Source organism: Melitaea cinxia, chromosome 11 (genome assembly GCF_905220565.1).
Source record: "Melitaea cinxia chromosome 11, ilMelCinx1.1, whole genome shotgun sequence".
Lineage (NCBI taxonomy): Eukaryota > Metazoa > Arthropoda > Insecta > Lepidoptera > Nymphalidae > Melitaea > Melitaea cinxia.
The window spans coordinates 7,103,271-7,122,371 of NC_059404.1; the positions used below are offsets into that span (position 1 = coordinate 7,103,271).

Below are 19,101 nucleotides of genomic sequence, written 5' to 3' on the forward strand. Positions count from 1 at the left end.
TCATAAACGCAACGTAACAGAAACAAGTACGGCAATCAAAACTGAATTGTGATAGAATATTTGCATATTTGTTATCTTGCAGTATTGTGTTTATTTGTTTTACAATGGAAATAATTGCTTTGCAGTCACACGAAAATTTTTTGCCAGATCCTTATTCCAAAAAGTTTGTTACGTTTTTAACCGACTTCCAGAAAAGGAGGAGGTTCTCAATTCGATTGCATTTTTTTAACGTATGAATTTTTTTTTAATGGATGTTACGTCAGAACTTTTGATAGGGTCGAGCGATTTCGACATTTTTTTTAAATCGATAGGAGGCTCGTGTCATGTACTCGTGTCATTTAAATTTAATTGAGATCGAACAAATACTTTTCGAGTTATATCTAATAATGGGTATTTATTTCACTATTTTTCCATCTACCTACGTTGTATTACTTGTCGATATAATTGATGTCGGTTTTTCTTTTTCGTTTGCCTGCAAACACAATTAATTATCATTGCCTAAAAACAGGGATAAAACAACATTTTCTAAAAATGAATCATAGCTATATCCATTTATCGCCCCCGAAATCCCCTGCATACTTACTAAATTTTATGAAAATCGTTGGTGCCGTATAGTATTAGATTTATACGTAAATGTCCAAATATTTCTTAAATTTGTGTAATAACGGATGATTGCAGAATAATCTATATTAGTTTTTACTGTTTACATTAGAGATGCCACGAATATTCGGCAATTATTCGGTATTCGGCTATTCGGCCTCTTTTTTTCGCTATTCGGTATTCGGCCGAATATAGTTAACCATTTGGCCGAATACCGAATAGCAATTTTTTTAATTCCTACTAACTGTTTTTCCGCGACCTCGCGTAAATTATAGCCTATGTCCTTTCTAAGGCTCTAGAGTATCTGTGTACCAAATTTCATTTAAATCGGTTCAGCAGTTTGGGCGTGAAATCGTGATAAATAGATTTACTTCCTTTTTTTTTTTGTTTTTTCATAATTTATTACCAAATAAATTATGAAAAAACTCAAAATATTACTCACAAAGATATTTATTTAACCAAAAAAGGACTAACAAATTAATATTTAAAATCTACCAGTGGTAAGAAATAATCACAACAAACAAACTGCCAGTTTATTGTCTTCACTATAAATTTTATAATAGTTCCAAATAGGCGATTTTTTATTAAATTGATTCATTTTGCTTTTCTCGAACAAACGGTGATATTTCTTATGGTAATCAATCACATTAAATGTTATATTTTAGTATACAGTACGTACGTATGCACCAACAATCAATGAAAAATGAAATTATGAAACAAAATATTAGGTACTTCAGCGATGCAAGTTTAAACTCGTACGGTGACGAGTTGTGTCTTGTCGCCCGTGAAAAGTACTAAGTGTGGCCGAATATTCGGCTGCCGAATGTTCGGTGCTTCGGCCAAGAGCCTCGCCGAACATTCGGTATTCGGTATTCGGCCAAATTACTATTCGTGGCATCTCTAGTTTACATCTATTTTTACGAAGATAGGTTGTTTTTGCCAGTTTTGGTATTTCACTATACCTACATAAATATTTACACTAATTTACATTCCGATGTAACAGGTGTTTTGGTATCAACAACTTTCTAAGTAAATACTTCTCTTGTTTATAACAACTAGGAAACATTCAGTGACAAAATTTCTTCCAAAATGCGTAACATCTAGTGTAATAGTTTGTTCTAATATCATAACGCGTACCTAAAAACTAGTTTAATCTAGTAAAAACGTTCACACTAGAAATTATTTAAAGTTAATATATGCGTATGTTTATGCATGAAATAATCACATTGAATAACTCCTTTTAAAAATAAAAATTAAATATGCAAAATAAAACATACCTATATATTAGGTATATATATTAGCCACTCATCAAATTTACCATTTAACGTCCAATTGAAACAGGCTGTTTGTAGATAAGTTTATCCAGCACGCAAGTTACGAATAGATTTTAACAGCAAGAGATATGATTGGTCATTCTGGTCACCGTTTCAATTAAGAAATTGCCCCAATAAAGAAACTAAAACTTTTAGACTAACAATTGCGAATAGAAATATGTCATTAATGAGATAGAAATCGATGATGTAAAAGAATAATATATCGTAAACTTTAAACCGATGGATACAGTCATCTGTCAAATAGAGTTAACGGCAACTGGTGAAACAAGTCCTTATACTCGGTCAAATTGCAATAAAATAAGAATTCATCGTTAAGAAATTAGGAACCTACAAGTTTTCAACATATCAAGTTTCAAATACATTTTTTTGAACATTTTAGAACAGTATTTATTTTAAACTTCACATCACACTTCCAAAAAAATCACATTATTTTTTTATTTACCGTGTTTTGAGATAATTAGGTTTCACACAATCCGTGATGAATCGATCCAGTCAACAAATTAACATTTACGAATAACTACATGAAATCGATTAAAACATAAAAATTTATCGAAATCATTAAATATTCGGCCCTTACAGAGTCGCTAAATAAATCGAAAGGTAGTCTAGTTGCAGTACACGAGGAGTGTAAGGACGTACGAAACGGGAGAGTGGAGCGGCCAGCTGTCGTTGGGCTGGTTGTTGCAACCGGAAACTGGGTCGCCGACTCAAGACTGTCACCACAGCGCTCTGCTTTATCTGATCCACATTTTATTAGAAAGGTCGAGCGGCTACCTTTCATATTAACGTTAGTATCTACTATTCAAGACTAATTTCTAAGCTAAATATTATTATTATGTTTTGAAACAATACGTCATTAAAAAATAAATACATATACTTATAAGCGTATTTAATTACATATTTTAATGGCACAATAATAGCTCTTTACTGCATGCTTATGAATGTTCACATGGTACCTAGCTATGTGAAATTTTTAAATGTTTGGGTGAGTTTGTCTGTTTATTTAAAATCGCTAACTTAAAACATAATAAACGGTGAATATTATTTTTGTCGTTTATTATCCAATATAAATAGTCAATTTCAAATACCACATGCCGCAACAGACGCCGCGTTGGCGCAACGGTTACAGGATGGATGATGGATTGTACCTGTTGCGCTAGCGGTTGCGGGTTCAATCCCCGCACATGAAACATTTGTACAGGTGTTTACTGTGGTCTGGGTGTTTGTGCAGTCCTTATGGGTCTCCCCACCGTGCATCGGAGAGCACGTTAAGCCGTCGCATCCGTCCCGGTTGTTATCATGTAAACCTGATAGCGATCGTTACTCATAGTAGGGAATATATCCGCCAACCCGCGTTTGAGCAGCGTGGTGGATTAAGCTCTGATCCTACTCCTACACGGGGAAAGAGGCCTATGCCCAATAGTGGAATATTACAGGCTGTAGCGTAGCGTAGCGTAAATACCAAAAAATAGCAAAGTTTTTATCTGTACCTAAGTAGTATCGTCAGGTAATGTGCTGTTATTGTATCATTTGTATCCGAAAAAAAAATAAACATTTTTGATATGATATTAAAAATTGTTTAAAAAATAAACAGTTGCACACGCACTAAAAATTGGAAAATTTGTGACAGTTAATGTATGAAAAATCAATGCAAATCTAATTTCGAAATGTTGCGTCAATATTTTTCGACGTATTGTACCCAAATCGTACCTGTGTTCATAAACGTCGATACGTGGAATAAAAAGTTAACGCATCATAAAATCGACGCATTGTATAACCAAAAACTCAAAATCTACATGTTTTCGATACATCGAAGTGTATCAAGCATCACTACAATAGAACGGCATTTTATAAAATCGATAATGTCAATCATAAAGTATGATATTAAATTGATATAACACGATAACTTTATGACTTTCAAATATCGGGAAGCGGATATGCGATGTTATGTTATTTTGGCTTTCTCCGAACTTAATATACCTATGTAGTTACATTGTATTTCCTTTTATATCATATTAAATTGAGGAAATCCTTTACACTAATCTGTTATTATTGCCATAAATAAAGAGAAGAAACCTGACTCATGTACATGTCATGTCGTGTGTTATTAGATTTAGTATATGATTCAGTAACATCGTAGGCCAATAGAATCTAGTTTTGATTTACTTTAATAATCAGCTTAATTAAAAGCAAAATCGGAGATTAGGACCGGAGATTACCTACTGTAGATGTGGTTCATAAGTTTTACGTAATTGAATTTAGCAACAAACATCTATATTAGATATAACATTCTCGTAATACCTACATTACATGACTCGGATATAAAAAAAGATTTTTTAATAATAGTACACGTACCTATATCTATACTATATATATTATAAAGAGGAAAAATTTGATTTTACGTTTATTTGTAATGTATCAAAAAAAAAAAAACAGTTAAATGTACCATATTTTACGACTGAGTGGCGTAGGCTATACGGCCGACCGAAATCGTGTAATCTCGCGGAGAGCTAGTAAGTACCTACTTTTATAAATTACGAGCGACCTCTGTCCGTCCATATTTTTTACTAGATAAGTAATCACCAACATATCATATACTAAAACGTTATTTAAAACACGGTGCATTTGATGGTATAAGTATTATTCCGATCGATTTAGTAATTTTCGCAGTATAACCGAACGAAAAAACTGGCTCTCTATTTATTAGTATAAGATTAAAAATAGAAATACCTAAAGTTATGAAGGAAACTCAAAATTTACTTGACGGACATTCAGCTAATTAATACGTTATAATGATAGACTAGATGGTGGAATACAATCTATTATTATTAACCGTTGACATTGTAGTTGCAAGCCATATCTAAATAATGGTGGGAACAAAGCTAAGGTGGTTAGTGGTATTTACAATCGTGCATTTTATGAAAATAAAACAAGATACAATATTTCAATGATAGATAATGTACTTGTTTTGTAAATAACATAGGTTATAATCTATATTCTATATAATATATATAAACGCGAAAGGTCACTCATCACGAAATCTCCAAAACTATAACACCTACAAACTTGAAATTTGGCAGGTAGACTTCTTATAGGACGTAAACGTCCGCTAAGAACGGATTTTACGAAACTCGACCCCTAAGGGGGTGAAACGGGGGTTGCAAGTTTGTATAAAAGTCCTATGTTTTTGAAGTAAGAGACTTGAAATTTAAAATGTATGCCTTATAGATGATGAGCAGGTGTCCAAATAATGTATCTTTAGAAATCGACGCCCCTTTGGGGTTAAAACGGGGGATGGTAGGTTTACTCGCTCATCGCGAAATCTCTGAAACTATAACCCCTACAAACTTGAAATTTGGCAGATAGGCTCCTTATAGAGCGTAAACATTCGCTAAGAACGAATTTTACGAAATTCGACCCCTAAGGGGGTAAAACGGGGGTTGGAAGTTTGTATGAAAGTCCTATGTTTTTGAAGTAAGAGAGTTGAAATTTAAAATGTACGATCTTTAAATGGTGAGATGGTGTCCAAATAATGTATATTTAGAAATCAACTCCGTTTTGGGGTTAAAACAAGGGATGGTAGGTTGACTCACTCATCACAAAATCTCCGAAACTATAACACCTAAAACCCTTAAAATTTGGCAAATAGGCTCCTCATCTGCTAAGAACGGATTTTACGAAACTCGACCCCTAAACGGGATAAAACGGGGGCTAGAAGTTTGTATGAAAGTCCTATGTTTTTGAAGTAAGAGACTTGATATTAAAAATGTATGCTCTTTAAATGATGAGAAGGTGTCCAAATAATGTGTCTTTAGAAATCAACTCCCTTTTGGGTTTAAAACAGGGGATGGTAGGTTGACTCACTAATCACGAAATCTCCAAAACTATAAAAGCTACAAACTTGAAATTTGGCAGGTAGGGTCCTTATAGGGCGTAGACATCTTTTAAGAACGGATTTTAGGAAATTCGACCCCTAAGGGATACGGGGGTTGGAAGTTTGTATGAAACTCCTGTGTTTTTGAAGGAAGAGACTTAAAATTTAAAATGTATGCTCTATAGATGGTGAGGAGGTGTTCAAATAATGTATCTTTAGAAAGCAACTCTTTTTTGGGGTTAAAACGGGGATGGCAGATTGACTCACTCATCACGAAATCTCCGGAACTATAACAGCTACAAACTTGAAATTTAGCAGTTAGGTTCCGTATAGGGCGAAGACATTGGCTAAGAACTGATTTTACGAAACTCGACCCCTAAGGGGGTAACGGGGGTAAGGGGGTAAACGGGGGTTGGAAGTTTGTATGAAAGTCCGATGTTTTTGAAGTAAGAGACTTGAAATTTAAAATGTATGCTCTATAGGTGGTGAGGAGGTGTCCAAATAATACATCGTAATCTATATATATTAAAGAAAAAGTTCACTAACTCACTCATCACGAGAACTCAAAAACCACTGGATGGTCTATCCATCCAGGTTGGACAAAGATAAAATTTGGCGGTGAGGTAGATTATAGCTAGCAGACGTTCGTTAAAAACGGATTTTACGATATTCCACCGCTAAGGGGGTTTAATTGGGGTTGATAGTTTGTATGAAACATATACAGCCTAAAAATAAAAATAAAAATGTGGTGTATAGAGAGGTTTTATAAAAATAACTATTAAATGATACTAAATTATGCCTTTTAAAAAGTTACTCAGTTAAATAAGCATTTCAAGTGACTGAAAAAAAAATTTCAGTTAAACATCTTAATAGTAATGCATATCTTCATAACCACGCGGACGTAATCGCGGGCAACAGTTAGTGTATTATAAAACAAAGTCCCCAAAAGTGTATGTAATCGATTCGCTCAAAATCTACGGAACGGATTTTCATGGGGTTTCACCATTGGAGAGAGGGCTCCACCAACCATTAGCAAGAGGAAGGTTTACGGAACGGCTAAGCCGATTCTGATGAGAGTTTCACTGGAAGTTTACCGAGAAAACTTTGTGACACACTAATTTCAACGCGGGCGAAGCCGCGGGCACAGCTAGTTATTATATATAACTAACATATTTGATGATTTCGCTATAATATTCTTACAAATTTACAGAAAAAAGTAGGTAATAACTAAGGACATTGCGTCTAGTAATGATCAGGTTTTTGGAAATCCTTATAAATCAATTTTGGTAAGTGTGATTATTTATAAGATATAATCAAATAAACTATTTCTATTAGAAAAGGAAATGTTGTATAGAAACAAAATACCTATGGCTAGTAACAGCCAAAAAGAGTTTTTTAAAAGCTTATCTATGGTCTTCATTTGGCACTAGGTCTCTAAATAAGGACCATAATTGAAATGCGAGATTTTAGGATAAGTGAGTCAGAAAAATTATGTTAAACTATAACTAAATTCTTGGTTTTCGAAAAATATAAGGGAAATTCATAAAAATTAGGGTCGTGGTCATTATAAAGTGTTAAGGAACTTATTTAATTTATAGATCATTTATTTTTTCGTTATAAGTGAAACAAATTGAATTTTTATACAATTTTTTTTAACTCTAGTAATGAGTCGCAAAATGTTAATAATTAGCACTTAAACCCTTAATTCTTGCTAGATATAACATTATCTTTAATTACAGTTTGGGCCTTATTAAGCGTTGGAAAATAACAAATATGGCAATCACTGCAGAAAAAGGTTAAAAGATAAATAATTATGCACATATATTAATAGTGTTAACTTAAATGTATCAAAATAAAAATATGTAAATTAAACCCAATAATAGTTAATTCATCAAATAGTTAAAGACTAAATTAAATTTAAAGGAACATATAACAATTATAAAAAATCAAATTGACAAACATCGCCTTGACACATTGTACCTATTTTAAAACTGCTACACTCAGATATTTTAAAGATCAGTTTGAGACCATCTGAATAAATCTTATATCTGTTTTGGTTTAACTTTATTGGGAACTGGCATTTTTTAGGTGGAACCGCCTCATAGAATATTTATTTAGATTTTGGTTAAAAGTGTGACAGCTGCGTACCTGCTATAAAAATCGCAAATCGAAGTAATAAGCAGGTATTATCAGTTATGCAACAATTTACAGTCATACAGGTACAACTGGAAGATATTTTCCACATAGTTTTACATGACTATAAAAAAAAACGCAAGTGGCCACGAATATAATACCTGATTAAGTCGTTTTATTTTCAATTAAAAGCTATAATGTTAAATAAACTTATAATAAATATGCTTTCTTCAACTTAATTAGTATTCACAAACAGTCAAGGACATTAATTATTGCATTGACTAACCCATAGCAAAATACTTCACCACCTATAAACGAAATCAAATTGCTAACAAAGATAATTGTAGTTTACGTATTACAAGAAAAACCTCTAAGCAATGATAATTAGTGCATACTAGTGCAACCTGTTATAATGCAACGTAAGAAGAAAAGTGAGTGTGTTTAGATTATTACAGAAGTAAACTGCGGACTTTAATTATTTCTCGTACAAATAACATAATGATGGAAATTGAGTAATCAAATCTATTTTAATATTTAATCGATATTAATATGGCATAACTTATAAAATGGTGATTGGTATAAATGATTAATGTACAAACAGCATCTTATTTGCTAATTGTTGTATACCTACCGTGAGAAGGTTTAATGTTCTCTTTAAAAGCGATGTACCGATAAGATATAAGTCGGTGATTAGAAGTAGTTCAAGGTGATATGCGCTTACTGTTTTCATTGATGTTTCTCAACCTCGTTAAAATTTTTTGACCGAATTTTTTTTAAATACTTTTTAATAAGGATGGCTGTCACACTTATTTTTTTCATTCATAACCGACTTTCGTTGCTTCATTTTCTATGAATAATTGTGTTTGCTCGCAAATGAAAAAAAATCGACTTCAATTACATCAACAACTAATATACATCGGAAGTAGACGAAAAAACAGTCGAGTAAATCTCTCTCTTTGCGTCGTGTTCCTCATTACTGAGAGTCTTGACCCCAATAACAAAGACTACTACTATAAGATTAAGCAGTGATCAGATTTAAATGGGACTCTACCAAATGAAATAAAATCGGTGAAAATTGAAACCCAGTGAAAATGTATGCGGTATATACGTATATAAAACATAGATACGCTTTATTAGATATAAGTCGAAAGTACTTTTTTATGTATGTGTGTATGTATGTATGTAAGTATGTTTCGATAAAAAAAAATCAAAAACGGTCCACCTACTCAAAAGTTCTGAGAAACTAAAAATAAAATTTAATATAATTAATAATTAATATTAAATAAAATTTAAAAAAAATACAATCGAATTGAGTACTTTTCCTTTTTTGGAAATCGGTTAAAGAGCAAAAAAAATTAAAAATAAAAAGTCTTTTGTATATTAAAATATATTATTTAATTTATCTATTGTCGTGGAAACTACTTATAATGAATATGAATATTTATAAACGTTTCATACTTTTTTTTATAACGTTTGAAAAATAAAGCTTAAATTTAAATTTATGCAAATATGATGCAAGCAAATTAGTTTGAAATATTCAATTAGCTTATTTTAAAGTAAATTTGGCCAAATACTTTATGAATTTTTCAACATTTTTTGCACCAAACTTCCGTCAAGCGACCGAATCAAAAAGTCATAAATATGTAGCAAAGTAACCGAGGTCACATCCAATTTCATTTTGCGGGTTGCATATATATGTATGAGAATGTGCAAACTCGGCTTGCCACAGAAGGTATGTCCTTAAGGCACTCACTCATATTTGTCTAGGTAGTGTTGTAAATTTAGTCCGAAAGTAGTTTTTAAGAAAAAAAGTTTTTTTTTATGAACACAATATATTAAATATTGTACAATTACGTTTTGTTCAATGACAGGTATGATGTAAGGTCATTACCGTGATTATCAATTTTCTCTAATGCTGCTAAATTTATCTCACAAAAATTATATTAATGATAGGCTACACGGTATCAGGGAGCACAGAAGCCTGTTTTACCCCAACTAATAAACTATAAATTTTTAATTCACAGATGGAGAAATGAAAGATAAAGTGAAATGTTGGTGTGAATTTGGTAAAACAAAAATAAACATTCTTGTAGAAACTCTTAATTGTGGATATATTCTCTACTATGAGTCAGGCTCAGTGACCCAAAGTGAGTCTTGGCCTCCGAAACAAGTTTTCTCCACTTCGCACGATCTTGTGCGATTTTTCGCCAATTATTGGCTTGGATCTCACTCAAGTCTGCTTCAACCATGTTCCTCCAGTGGTATCTGGGGCGACCCACCGGTCTACGTCCATTTGGTCGACCCAGATACGCTCTCTTGACTGCTCGATCTTCCCCCATGCGTTCGACATGTCCGAGCCACCGCAACCTATGGGATATAGGAATATTCGCGAAACAAGACAAGATGTTGGAAGTACCATATACAAGGGGGTGCCCAAATTTAAATATCTTGACTGCACTGTAACCGATACGAATACACATGATGAAGAAATACAAATTCGTATACAAAACATCTTGAGGTGCAGTGCCGCCCTGCACAAGGTCTTGGTGTCCAAGCTTCTTAGTAGGAAGACAAAAATCACAATTTACAAAACCATTATTCGCCCAAACCTAATGTACGGTTCTGAGGCTTGGACACTTACGCTCAGAGAGGAGAATACGCTTCTGGTCACGGAAAGGAAAATTTACCGTAAGATCCTAGGACCAACTAAAGGACAAGATGGCAGCTGGCGAATAAAAACCAATGCTGAAATTGCAAACCTGGTGTCTGGAGCCAAACCTGGAGCCAAACATCGTTGGAGCTACCAAATCCCATTCAGACATACCCAGACTACGGCAAACACCTGTATGGCCAATACAAATGGTTGTCATGTGCGGGGATCGAACCCAACCGCCAGCGCAACATGTACAATCCATGCCTGTGACCGTTGCGCCAACGTGGCGTCGTTTTTATCTAGATGATGAAAATTCATTGCTTAAATGGCTTATATTATGACAAATATGGAATTCGTACGATACTAATTATTAAAATTATATTAAAATTAATATAAAATATGAGTACCATAACGTTCTCTTTTAATGTAAATAAATGTGTCAATAAATATAAAAAAGCAAGTAATGTGTAAGATTCATAAAATTGTAAGCAAAGCGGTGAACTGCTAGTGTTAAAATCGAAGGTTTGATGATGACCTTTTACCATAACGAACGTTATAACTTTATCCATGTTTGGTATAGCAAATGTTAACTTTGTGGTACTGTGTCAAATGTCTCCATATTTAATTAAGACGCTCTAAAATTATTTTTAATTTAAAATTAAACTTAAGAGATATGTATTAGGCACGTAAGGACTAGTTAAGGATGTTGTAATTCACCGCCTGAAGCAATACACTATTTGTTAAGTGTAGGTATTTTAAACACGCCTTAATCGTACTGTGTTGTAATTAATTAAGAAGTTGTACCTACTTAGGTTAAGTAGGTAATGACAAAGGTAAAATTGAAAATAGTTGATTTTATTCGTAACTTGCTTCACGCTCATAACTTCAGCCGCGTTGACAACAATATCTTGGCTGTTCCGTTTTCTCTACTTAAAAAAATAACTTATATTACTTAGTGATTAAGTAACTAGATTAAATGTAAAGGCTACATTAGAGACAAACTAAAAAAAATCTAATTATAATATTAGTGTAGGTATTAAAAACATGTCAAACTAATTTTTTTTTCTCTCCTAAGATTAACATAGCCTGTCATAAATGTTTGACATAGAATCCAATACAACAATTTCTTTGTTTTATTTTTAACAATAGCGAATTAAAATAACAATCCCAGATGTTGAGATGATTGCATCACACAAACCGTTCGAGCGAGACGCGGAAGTTATTGTAGATACGCAAAATTATAGATTTAAATTATTGTACTGGCAAAGGAGATTGAATATGCGCAGGCGCCGCTGGAACTCGATAAAATTTCTGTGTGAAACTTTCTTTTACTACCCGATTTCCAAACGCGATGATGTCACTGTGCATATTTATTTATACAATTTAGTTATTTTAAAAAGTTGGAAACAATTAAAAATATATATCGTGATTTAAAATATAGATATTTATATTAATTTATTTTATAATTGGTCATGCGTATTATTAACGTTTATGTTTTCTTTACATTCTCATAATAAAACTACTGTACATGTAAACTATTAACAAGTATTGTTGTGCGTTGTATATTTATAAAGTTCAACTGTTATATTTACTTACTTCCGTACATACGAAAATAGCAAAATAAAAAGTCAAAACAGTCAGTTAATCACCGAGACAAGTCAAGGCTACTATTATGTACATTCATTTTTTAATAATTACTTTTATAACCGCTTATCGAAAACAAAAAATCTGGGTGAAACCATTTCCGGAATCGAAGCGTTGTTTCGTTAGTAAATTCACGTTTTTCCTTATTCATTGGTTACTTCCTAGTATAAAGAAAAAAAATTAAGTTTCACTATAGGTCATCAGGGTCAAAAGAGACGACATGCAGCGGGCGACGAACGGTCAGTGAAAGCGCCTTGGTATGGTGCACAATCAATTCGACTACATTCCTACCTAGGATATAACTGACCTTGTGCTTAATTATATAAAAACGTATACGAAGCTCTTTTATTACAAAATAAAAAAGAACCTCGCTAGATTAAATACAAATTGATACACAAAAATAATAATATAAATAGTAAGTTTCAGTTTAATTAGGAAAAATAATAAAAAACCCAAAGACAAGAAAATACATTAAAAAGCTACATGCTAAAAGGACGGGTATATTTTTATGCGTTTGGTTTATATACTACCCTTGTTGTATCCCAAATGAGTGCGTAAAGTGTACACAAAACACGCTTTCAGCGTAATAGAATCAGCGTATAGAAGAGTGTGTGAAGACAAAGTTATTGAAAACTAATGAATATTTATAGTTTGAAATATGTAATGATTCATAAATAAATTAATAGATCATGTTTCTGACAATCCTGTTACCTTAGACATTTTATAACCAGGTAATAACAATGATTCATACTGTTGCTCTAGATATCCTTAATCATATTATGAGACTATATTGATTACAATACCGAAACGGACTTTTACGTAAGCTGTACAGATAACATAGTTTTATTTATATTGCGTTTATTTCACATAATATTAAAACAACTTAAAAATAAATACGCTGCCGGCCTATACATATTTTTTCCTTGTGACTGTTTTTTTTTTTTATTTATTTTTTTTATTTTGTATAAACCTTGTCCTAACAATACCAAGCATTTGGGGGTATGAGGAACAGGGTGTGAAGTTCCTCATCCACCCTCGCAAAGGGAGGATCCTCCAGTCACAATAATAAAAAATTATATTTGACTCGGTTCAGTCGTTCGAAAGTTATATGTGCGTACATACATTTTGGCGCCTCATTTTTACTTATATAGGTAAAGCATTTAAGCCAATAGAACTTAATTTAGTATTATATCGATGAATAAAATTAATACTGCCGTCCTTGCGATTATTGCAAATATTTATAAAATAGGCAGATCATCGATATATGTGTGAAGAAATATCTATATGTGGAAACATTATCTTCAAATCCAGATTTGAGTTGCAAATTCTAAAAGAAATTTAATACATATGTACATGCCTCGACAGTTTAATGGATCGACACAGAGTGTGCTCAATGTCGCAAGTTCAATCCCACCAAGAATAAGATTCTATTGTATACTTTTTTTGCGTTCTAAGATCCATTTACATATAACTTCCCGCTCTACATAGACATATAGATGTGTCTGGACTAAATAAAAGAAATAAATGTATAGGCACAACAAATACAAACAAAAAAACAAGTGTGCTTTAGACCACAAGACTGACTTTCTCTCAACTTCCGTTCGCCTCGCCCAATCACACTTTTCGTAACGCTCTCGTCACGCATTTACCAGCCAAGTCAAGAGTACGTTAAGGGATTTTACTTCAAAACAAACTCAATATGCACGTTAAGTTATTCTGTAATACTTAGCACTTTTATATTCAGAATTGTACCAAGGCAAAAATGTATTCTGAGTCAAAAAAAATTAATACAGTTAAATGTACAAATGTTTTTGTTTTATTATAATTGAAACAAAACGTGAAATTTTTTAACAAATACAAGCATATAATATATTTTCGGTTTTAGAATTACGAGTTACAATTTATTAATTTCCACTTGCAATTAATTTAGTGAGCGATGGACCGCAGGTTGCGTCTCGTGCGTTTCTTTATTATTAAATATGTTTCATAAGCCATAATAACCGGTAATGGATTACAAGCCCATCCAATTAAATAACGCAATGTTAAACCAGCCCTAACGTAACGTCTTCGGTAACACATTAATGACATGAGGAATTTTCCCCTACATTTGATCCTGTAATTGTCAGCCAAGTGCGTAATAGACATGTATAAAATATGAATAAAACTTGAGAATTTTGTCTCAAAGAAACATGAACGAGTATTTTTGTTATATTAACTTGTTTAATAAAATTCCATAACTGTCTGATTCAGCATCATTGATCATAAATGATTTAATACAGAAATATGGCGTATAGGCGTTAATTTTATATTAATAATTATAATACAATATATTGTTTATACGTATAAAATAAATAAATTATATATTCATTTAATGTTTATTTTCATTTATTGAATACTCCATACCTCCCGAGTAGAAATTTTTTCGTGTTCCTTAGAAGGACCGGACCGGGCATGCCTGATCTGCACCGGATAAGGTATGCAACACAGAAAATTTGTCTGGACCTGATCAGGATGAGGTGAAATTTTCTGATCGGGTCCAGATCAGAAAATCTCATCTCATCCTGATCAGCCGGTTCGGTCGGGTATATTCTTGAAAAAAATTGTTTAATAAAAAAATAGCAAATTGATATTATAAATATGTTAGTTAACGTAATTACTATAATATTTATTTCCGTTTATTTTTGCCAATGTATTATTTATTTATGTTTCTATTTTAAACTAGCTGACCCGGCAAACTTCGTATCGCCTAACACAAACTTTATCGTATGGTATTAAAGTTGACTTTGACTTTTATTGACTTTTAAGTATTATCACAAATCTTTTGTATAGGAGTATAGAAAAGTGTTGTTTTTAGACTTTTTCAGGAAATTTTAAAATTTTTTTTTTTAGAATTTTTCTCTCCGTAAGAACCATCCTCGTACTTCAAGGAATATTTTAAAAAAAGAATTAGCGAAATCGGTCCAACCGTTCTCGAGTTTTGCGCTTAGCAACACATTCAGCGACTCATTTTTATATTATAGAGATATCAATTATTTTTATTCATTTTTATATTATCAATTAACTATTGTTATTAATTAAATTTTATTTATTATCTTCTAATAATTAACTACTTCCTACTACTTACGACTGGAGCAGTATTCTTGAAAAAAATTTTAATAAAAAAAAAGCGAGATGATATTATACATATGTTACTTAACATAATTATTATGACATTCATTTCCGTTTATTTATTCCAATGTATTGTTTTTACTTTATTTCCGTTTATTTATTCCAATGTATTGTTTTTACTTTAAATATCAATTATTTTTATTTATTTTTATATTATTAATTAACTATTGTCATTAATTAAATTTTATTTATTAACTTCTAATAATTAACCACTAATTAACTACTTCCTACTACTTACAACTGCTCCAGTGTAGAAATGTGTAGCATGACTTACCATACGTGATTATATTTTACATCAGGCTGTCCTTATCTGGACCGGACCGGGTCCTGACCCAGTATGCCTTACCATACTTGATTATATTTTACATCAGGCTATCCTTGTCTGGACCAGACCTGGTCCTGATAGAGCTTGCCGGATCTAGCATTCCTCATTCTATCCTGATCCGCGCCAGATACATGATCTGATTGAGCCTGACCTTTTTTTATAGTCGAGCTATTTAACATAAAATAAAAATACAATATATTAACTTAACAGAGTGTAACACCAGTCTTATTACTTATAGTCAATTCTTACAAAGTACTATCAGGTACACAGTACGAATAGCTTAATGCGTATACTTTAGATACCAGTCGACTGACTTTCCACCAACGCAAACAAGAAATAAGAATCCACAATAAAAATCAACCCACAACCCTAGAGCTGAAAACGCTGCTTGACTGCCAAGAGCAAGTCATTTGAACAAACGAAATATTTTTTTAAAATCCTCCTTAAAACATGAATGACACGATGGTATGATGATATTTTAATTTCATATAAAGAACCAAAATTTTAAAGAATAAACCTTCATAATAACTTTTAGGTCGAAACATGTGCATACACATACAAGAACATACAAGTTTAGTGCTTACACAAATTTAAATTTAAAATTTTATCTATAGAGGTAAAAGTATAAACGCTTTTTATACATTATACAATTGAATGAGAACATCTACTAACACACGATCAAAATGTAATAGGGTAAGGTTGCTCAAGTCGTACTACCGCCTAAGTCGTACCTCGGTGATATCCCAGCTGTCGCGTATAAAAATTGTCATGTGATGAGGTAGATCTGAACTAAATAGCCAAGCAAGCACGTGAAAACAATCTGACGGCCGGCCGTGAAAAAGAATTATCAAAATCGATACACCCAGTAAAAAGTTATATCGGATTTTCAAGAATTTCCATCAATTTCTCTGGGATCCCATCATCAGATCCTGGTTTCCTTATTATGGTACTAAACTTGGGATATCTCCTTTCCAACAAAAAAAAGAATTATCAAAATCGGTACATCCAGTAGAATGTTATGTGGTATAATACAACGTAGGTCGACGAAAAAAGCGTCAAGTAAAAACGCATTATTAGATATAGCTCGAAAAGTAGTTGTTAGATCTCAAATAAATTTAAATGGGACCAATTGGCACACACCACCTTTCGATTAAAAGAAAATTTGTCGAAATCGCTCCACCCAGTCAACAGTTCTGATGTAACATACATAAAAAAAAATACAGTCGAATTGAGAACCTCCTCCTTTTTTGGAAGTCGGTTAAAAAGAAATACTAGTGATAAAACCACCTTCGCAAATATGCATTATTTAATAACAAACATTAGTAGTATAAAAAAGGTTACAATGAGTGAAGCCTAAAAGATATAGGATATATAGACATAATTATGCTGTCGCCGACTTTTTTTAACCGACTTCGAAAAAAGGAGGAGGTTCTCAATTCGACTGTATTTTTTTTTTTTTTTTTTTATGTATGTTACATCAGAACTTTTGCCCGGGTAGACCGATTTCGACAAATTTTGTTTTAATCGAAAGGTTTTGTGTGCCAATTGGTCCCATTTAAATTTATTTGAGATCTAACAACTACTTTTCGAGTTATATCTAATAATGCGTTTTTACTTGACGCTTTTTTCGTCGACCTACGTTGTATTATACCGCATAGCTTTCTACTGGATGTACCGATTTTGCTAATTCTTTTTTTGTTGGAAAGGGGATATCCCTAGTTTGATACCATGATAAGGAAACCAGGATCTGATAATGGGATCCTAGAGAAATCGAGGGAAACTCACGAAAATCCGCAATAACTTTTTACTGGGTGTACCGATTTTGATAATTTTTAATTCAATCGAAAGCTGATGTTTATCATGTGGTTACATATAAATTTTATTGAGATCTGATAACTACTTTTTGAGTAATCTTTGATAACGCGTAGTTGCTTATCTATTTTTTCGTCGATCTACGTTGTATTACTTGTCGATGTAATTGAAGTCGGTTTTTTTTTCGTTTGCGAGCAAACACAATTATTTAATTTTTAATCGCGATCAACCCTCTCATACATAATTTTGGTTAGCTTTAACCATTTACGTAGCGCACGCAACATTTCTTGTAAATGCTCAGCTCCTATTGTTTGAAGCTTGATGTTATCTAGCCTATAGCCTTCCTCGGTAAATGGACTATCTAACACAAAAATAGTTTTTCAAATTCGAACCAGTAGTTCCTGCGCTTAAACAAACAAACAAACAAACTCCTCACCTTTATAATATCAGTATAGATAAAAAACTAATGTAAACATTACACATATTACAGACTTCAACGCGCTCAAAGCGTTTTATTAAGATGAAACAAATTGAATTTCGAAAAGTAGGTAAAGTTTATTAAAAATTCAAATTATATGAAAGTGAGATAAACAATCGATAAAAAAACGTTGTATTTGTTTGATAATTCTAAACGATTTGATAACAAATGATTCTTAAGTTATGCATTGTAAATATGTATAGGTAACATTATAAAATTTCGAAAATATGTAATTTGTATAACCATATTTCACAATCGCTCAATGAATATACGTCTAGCCTTTAGTCTCACAATGAATAAAATTTAAATAAATGTCACAGCAAATAATTTCCTTCCTTATTTAAAAAATATGGTAAATTTTATTTTACCAAGGCCCATCTATATATCTTTAATCGTCTATTTAACCTAGTTCGATGCGCTTAATTTTTTTGTGTATACAATAACGGTCATACTTTATTGCAGTCTGTAATATCGTATTATATTGATAGCTATTTGTATTATATTTCAAGTATTTCCTATAGCCTCTAGAGTTTTTGCTCTGAAAAAGACTAACAAGTACAAGGCTATTACTTATTGGAACCACCACATTTGTACAATGTTAATGTACTATAAAGAATGAAATATTTAATTTATAATATGTCCAAGCTGATATAATAATTTTTCTTTGTTTCATTTGTTCCTGCAGACATTGGCATTGAGAACGTTTTAATTTCATTTGCCTTTTTATTTTTCGGTAAGGCCACACAGTGGAAACTGGAAAGTCACAATGTAGAAAAAACTTCCTAACATTCTTAATATATTTTATTCAGATATAACGTTTTTTAAATATAATATTACACTGTATTTATTTTAAATGTATTTGGTTTAAAGTATTGTGTATGATTAAAATTTATTTTATGAAAAATTGTACGTACCGCATAATATTATCCACAGCTCCATTGTAAAAATTTGTATCCACAATGCAATGCTCCATAAAATTTTAAAAACTTTCCATTCAGAATTTATTTATTATTTACGTATATAACCGTAACAAGAAAGCCGACGATCTCGCGTGCGGGTGGCGCGCTTCGCGTATGAAAT

At 32.1% G+C, this 19,101-nt stretch overlaps 1 protein-coding gene across 1 annotated transcript in view; it reads right to left on the reverse strand.

Moving 5' to 3' along the window:
• Positions 1-19,101, reverse strand: part of LOC123658090 — a 39,149-nt gene extending 20,048 nt beyond the window's left edge. The window contains exon 1 of the mRNA XM_045593562.1: positions 18,936-19,101. Coding sequence (XP_045449518.1) covers positions 18,936-18,960 — 25 coding nt within the window. The 5' untranslated portion in view covers positions 18,961-19,101. The remainder of the gene's footprint in view (positions 1-18,935) is intronic.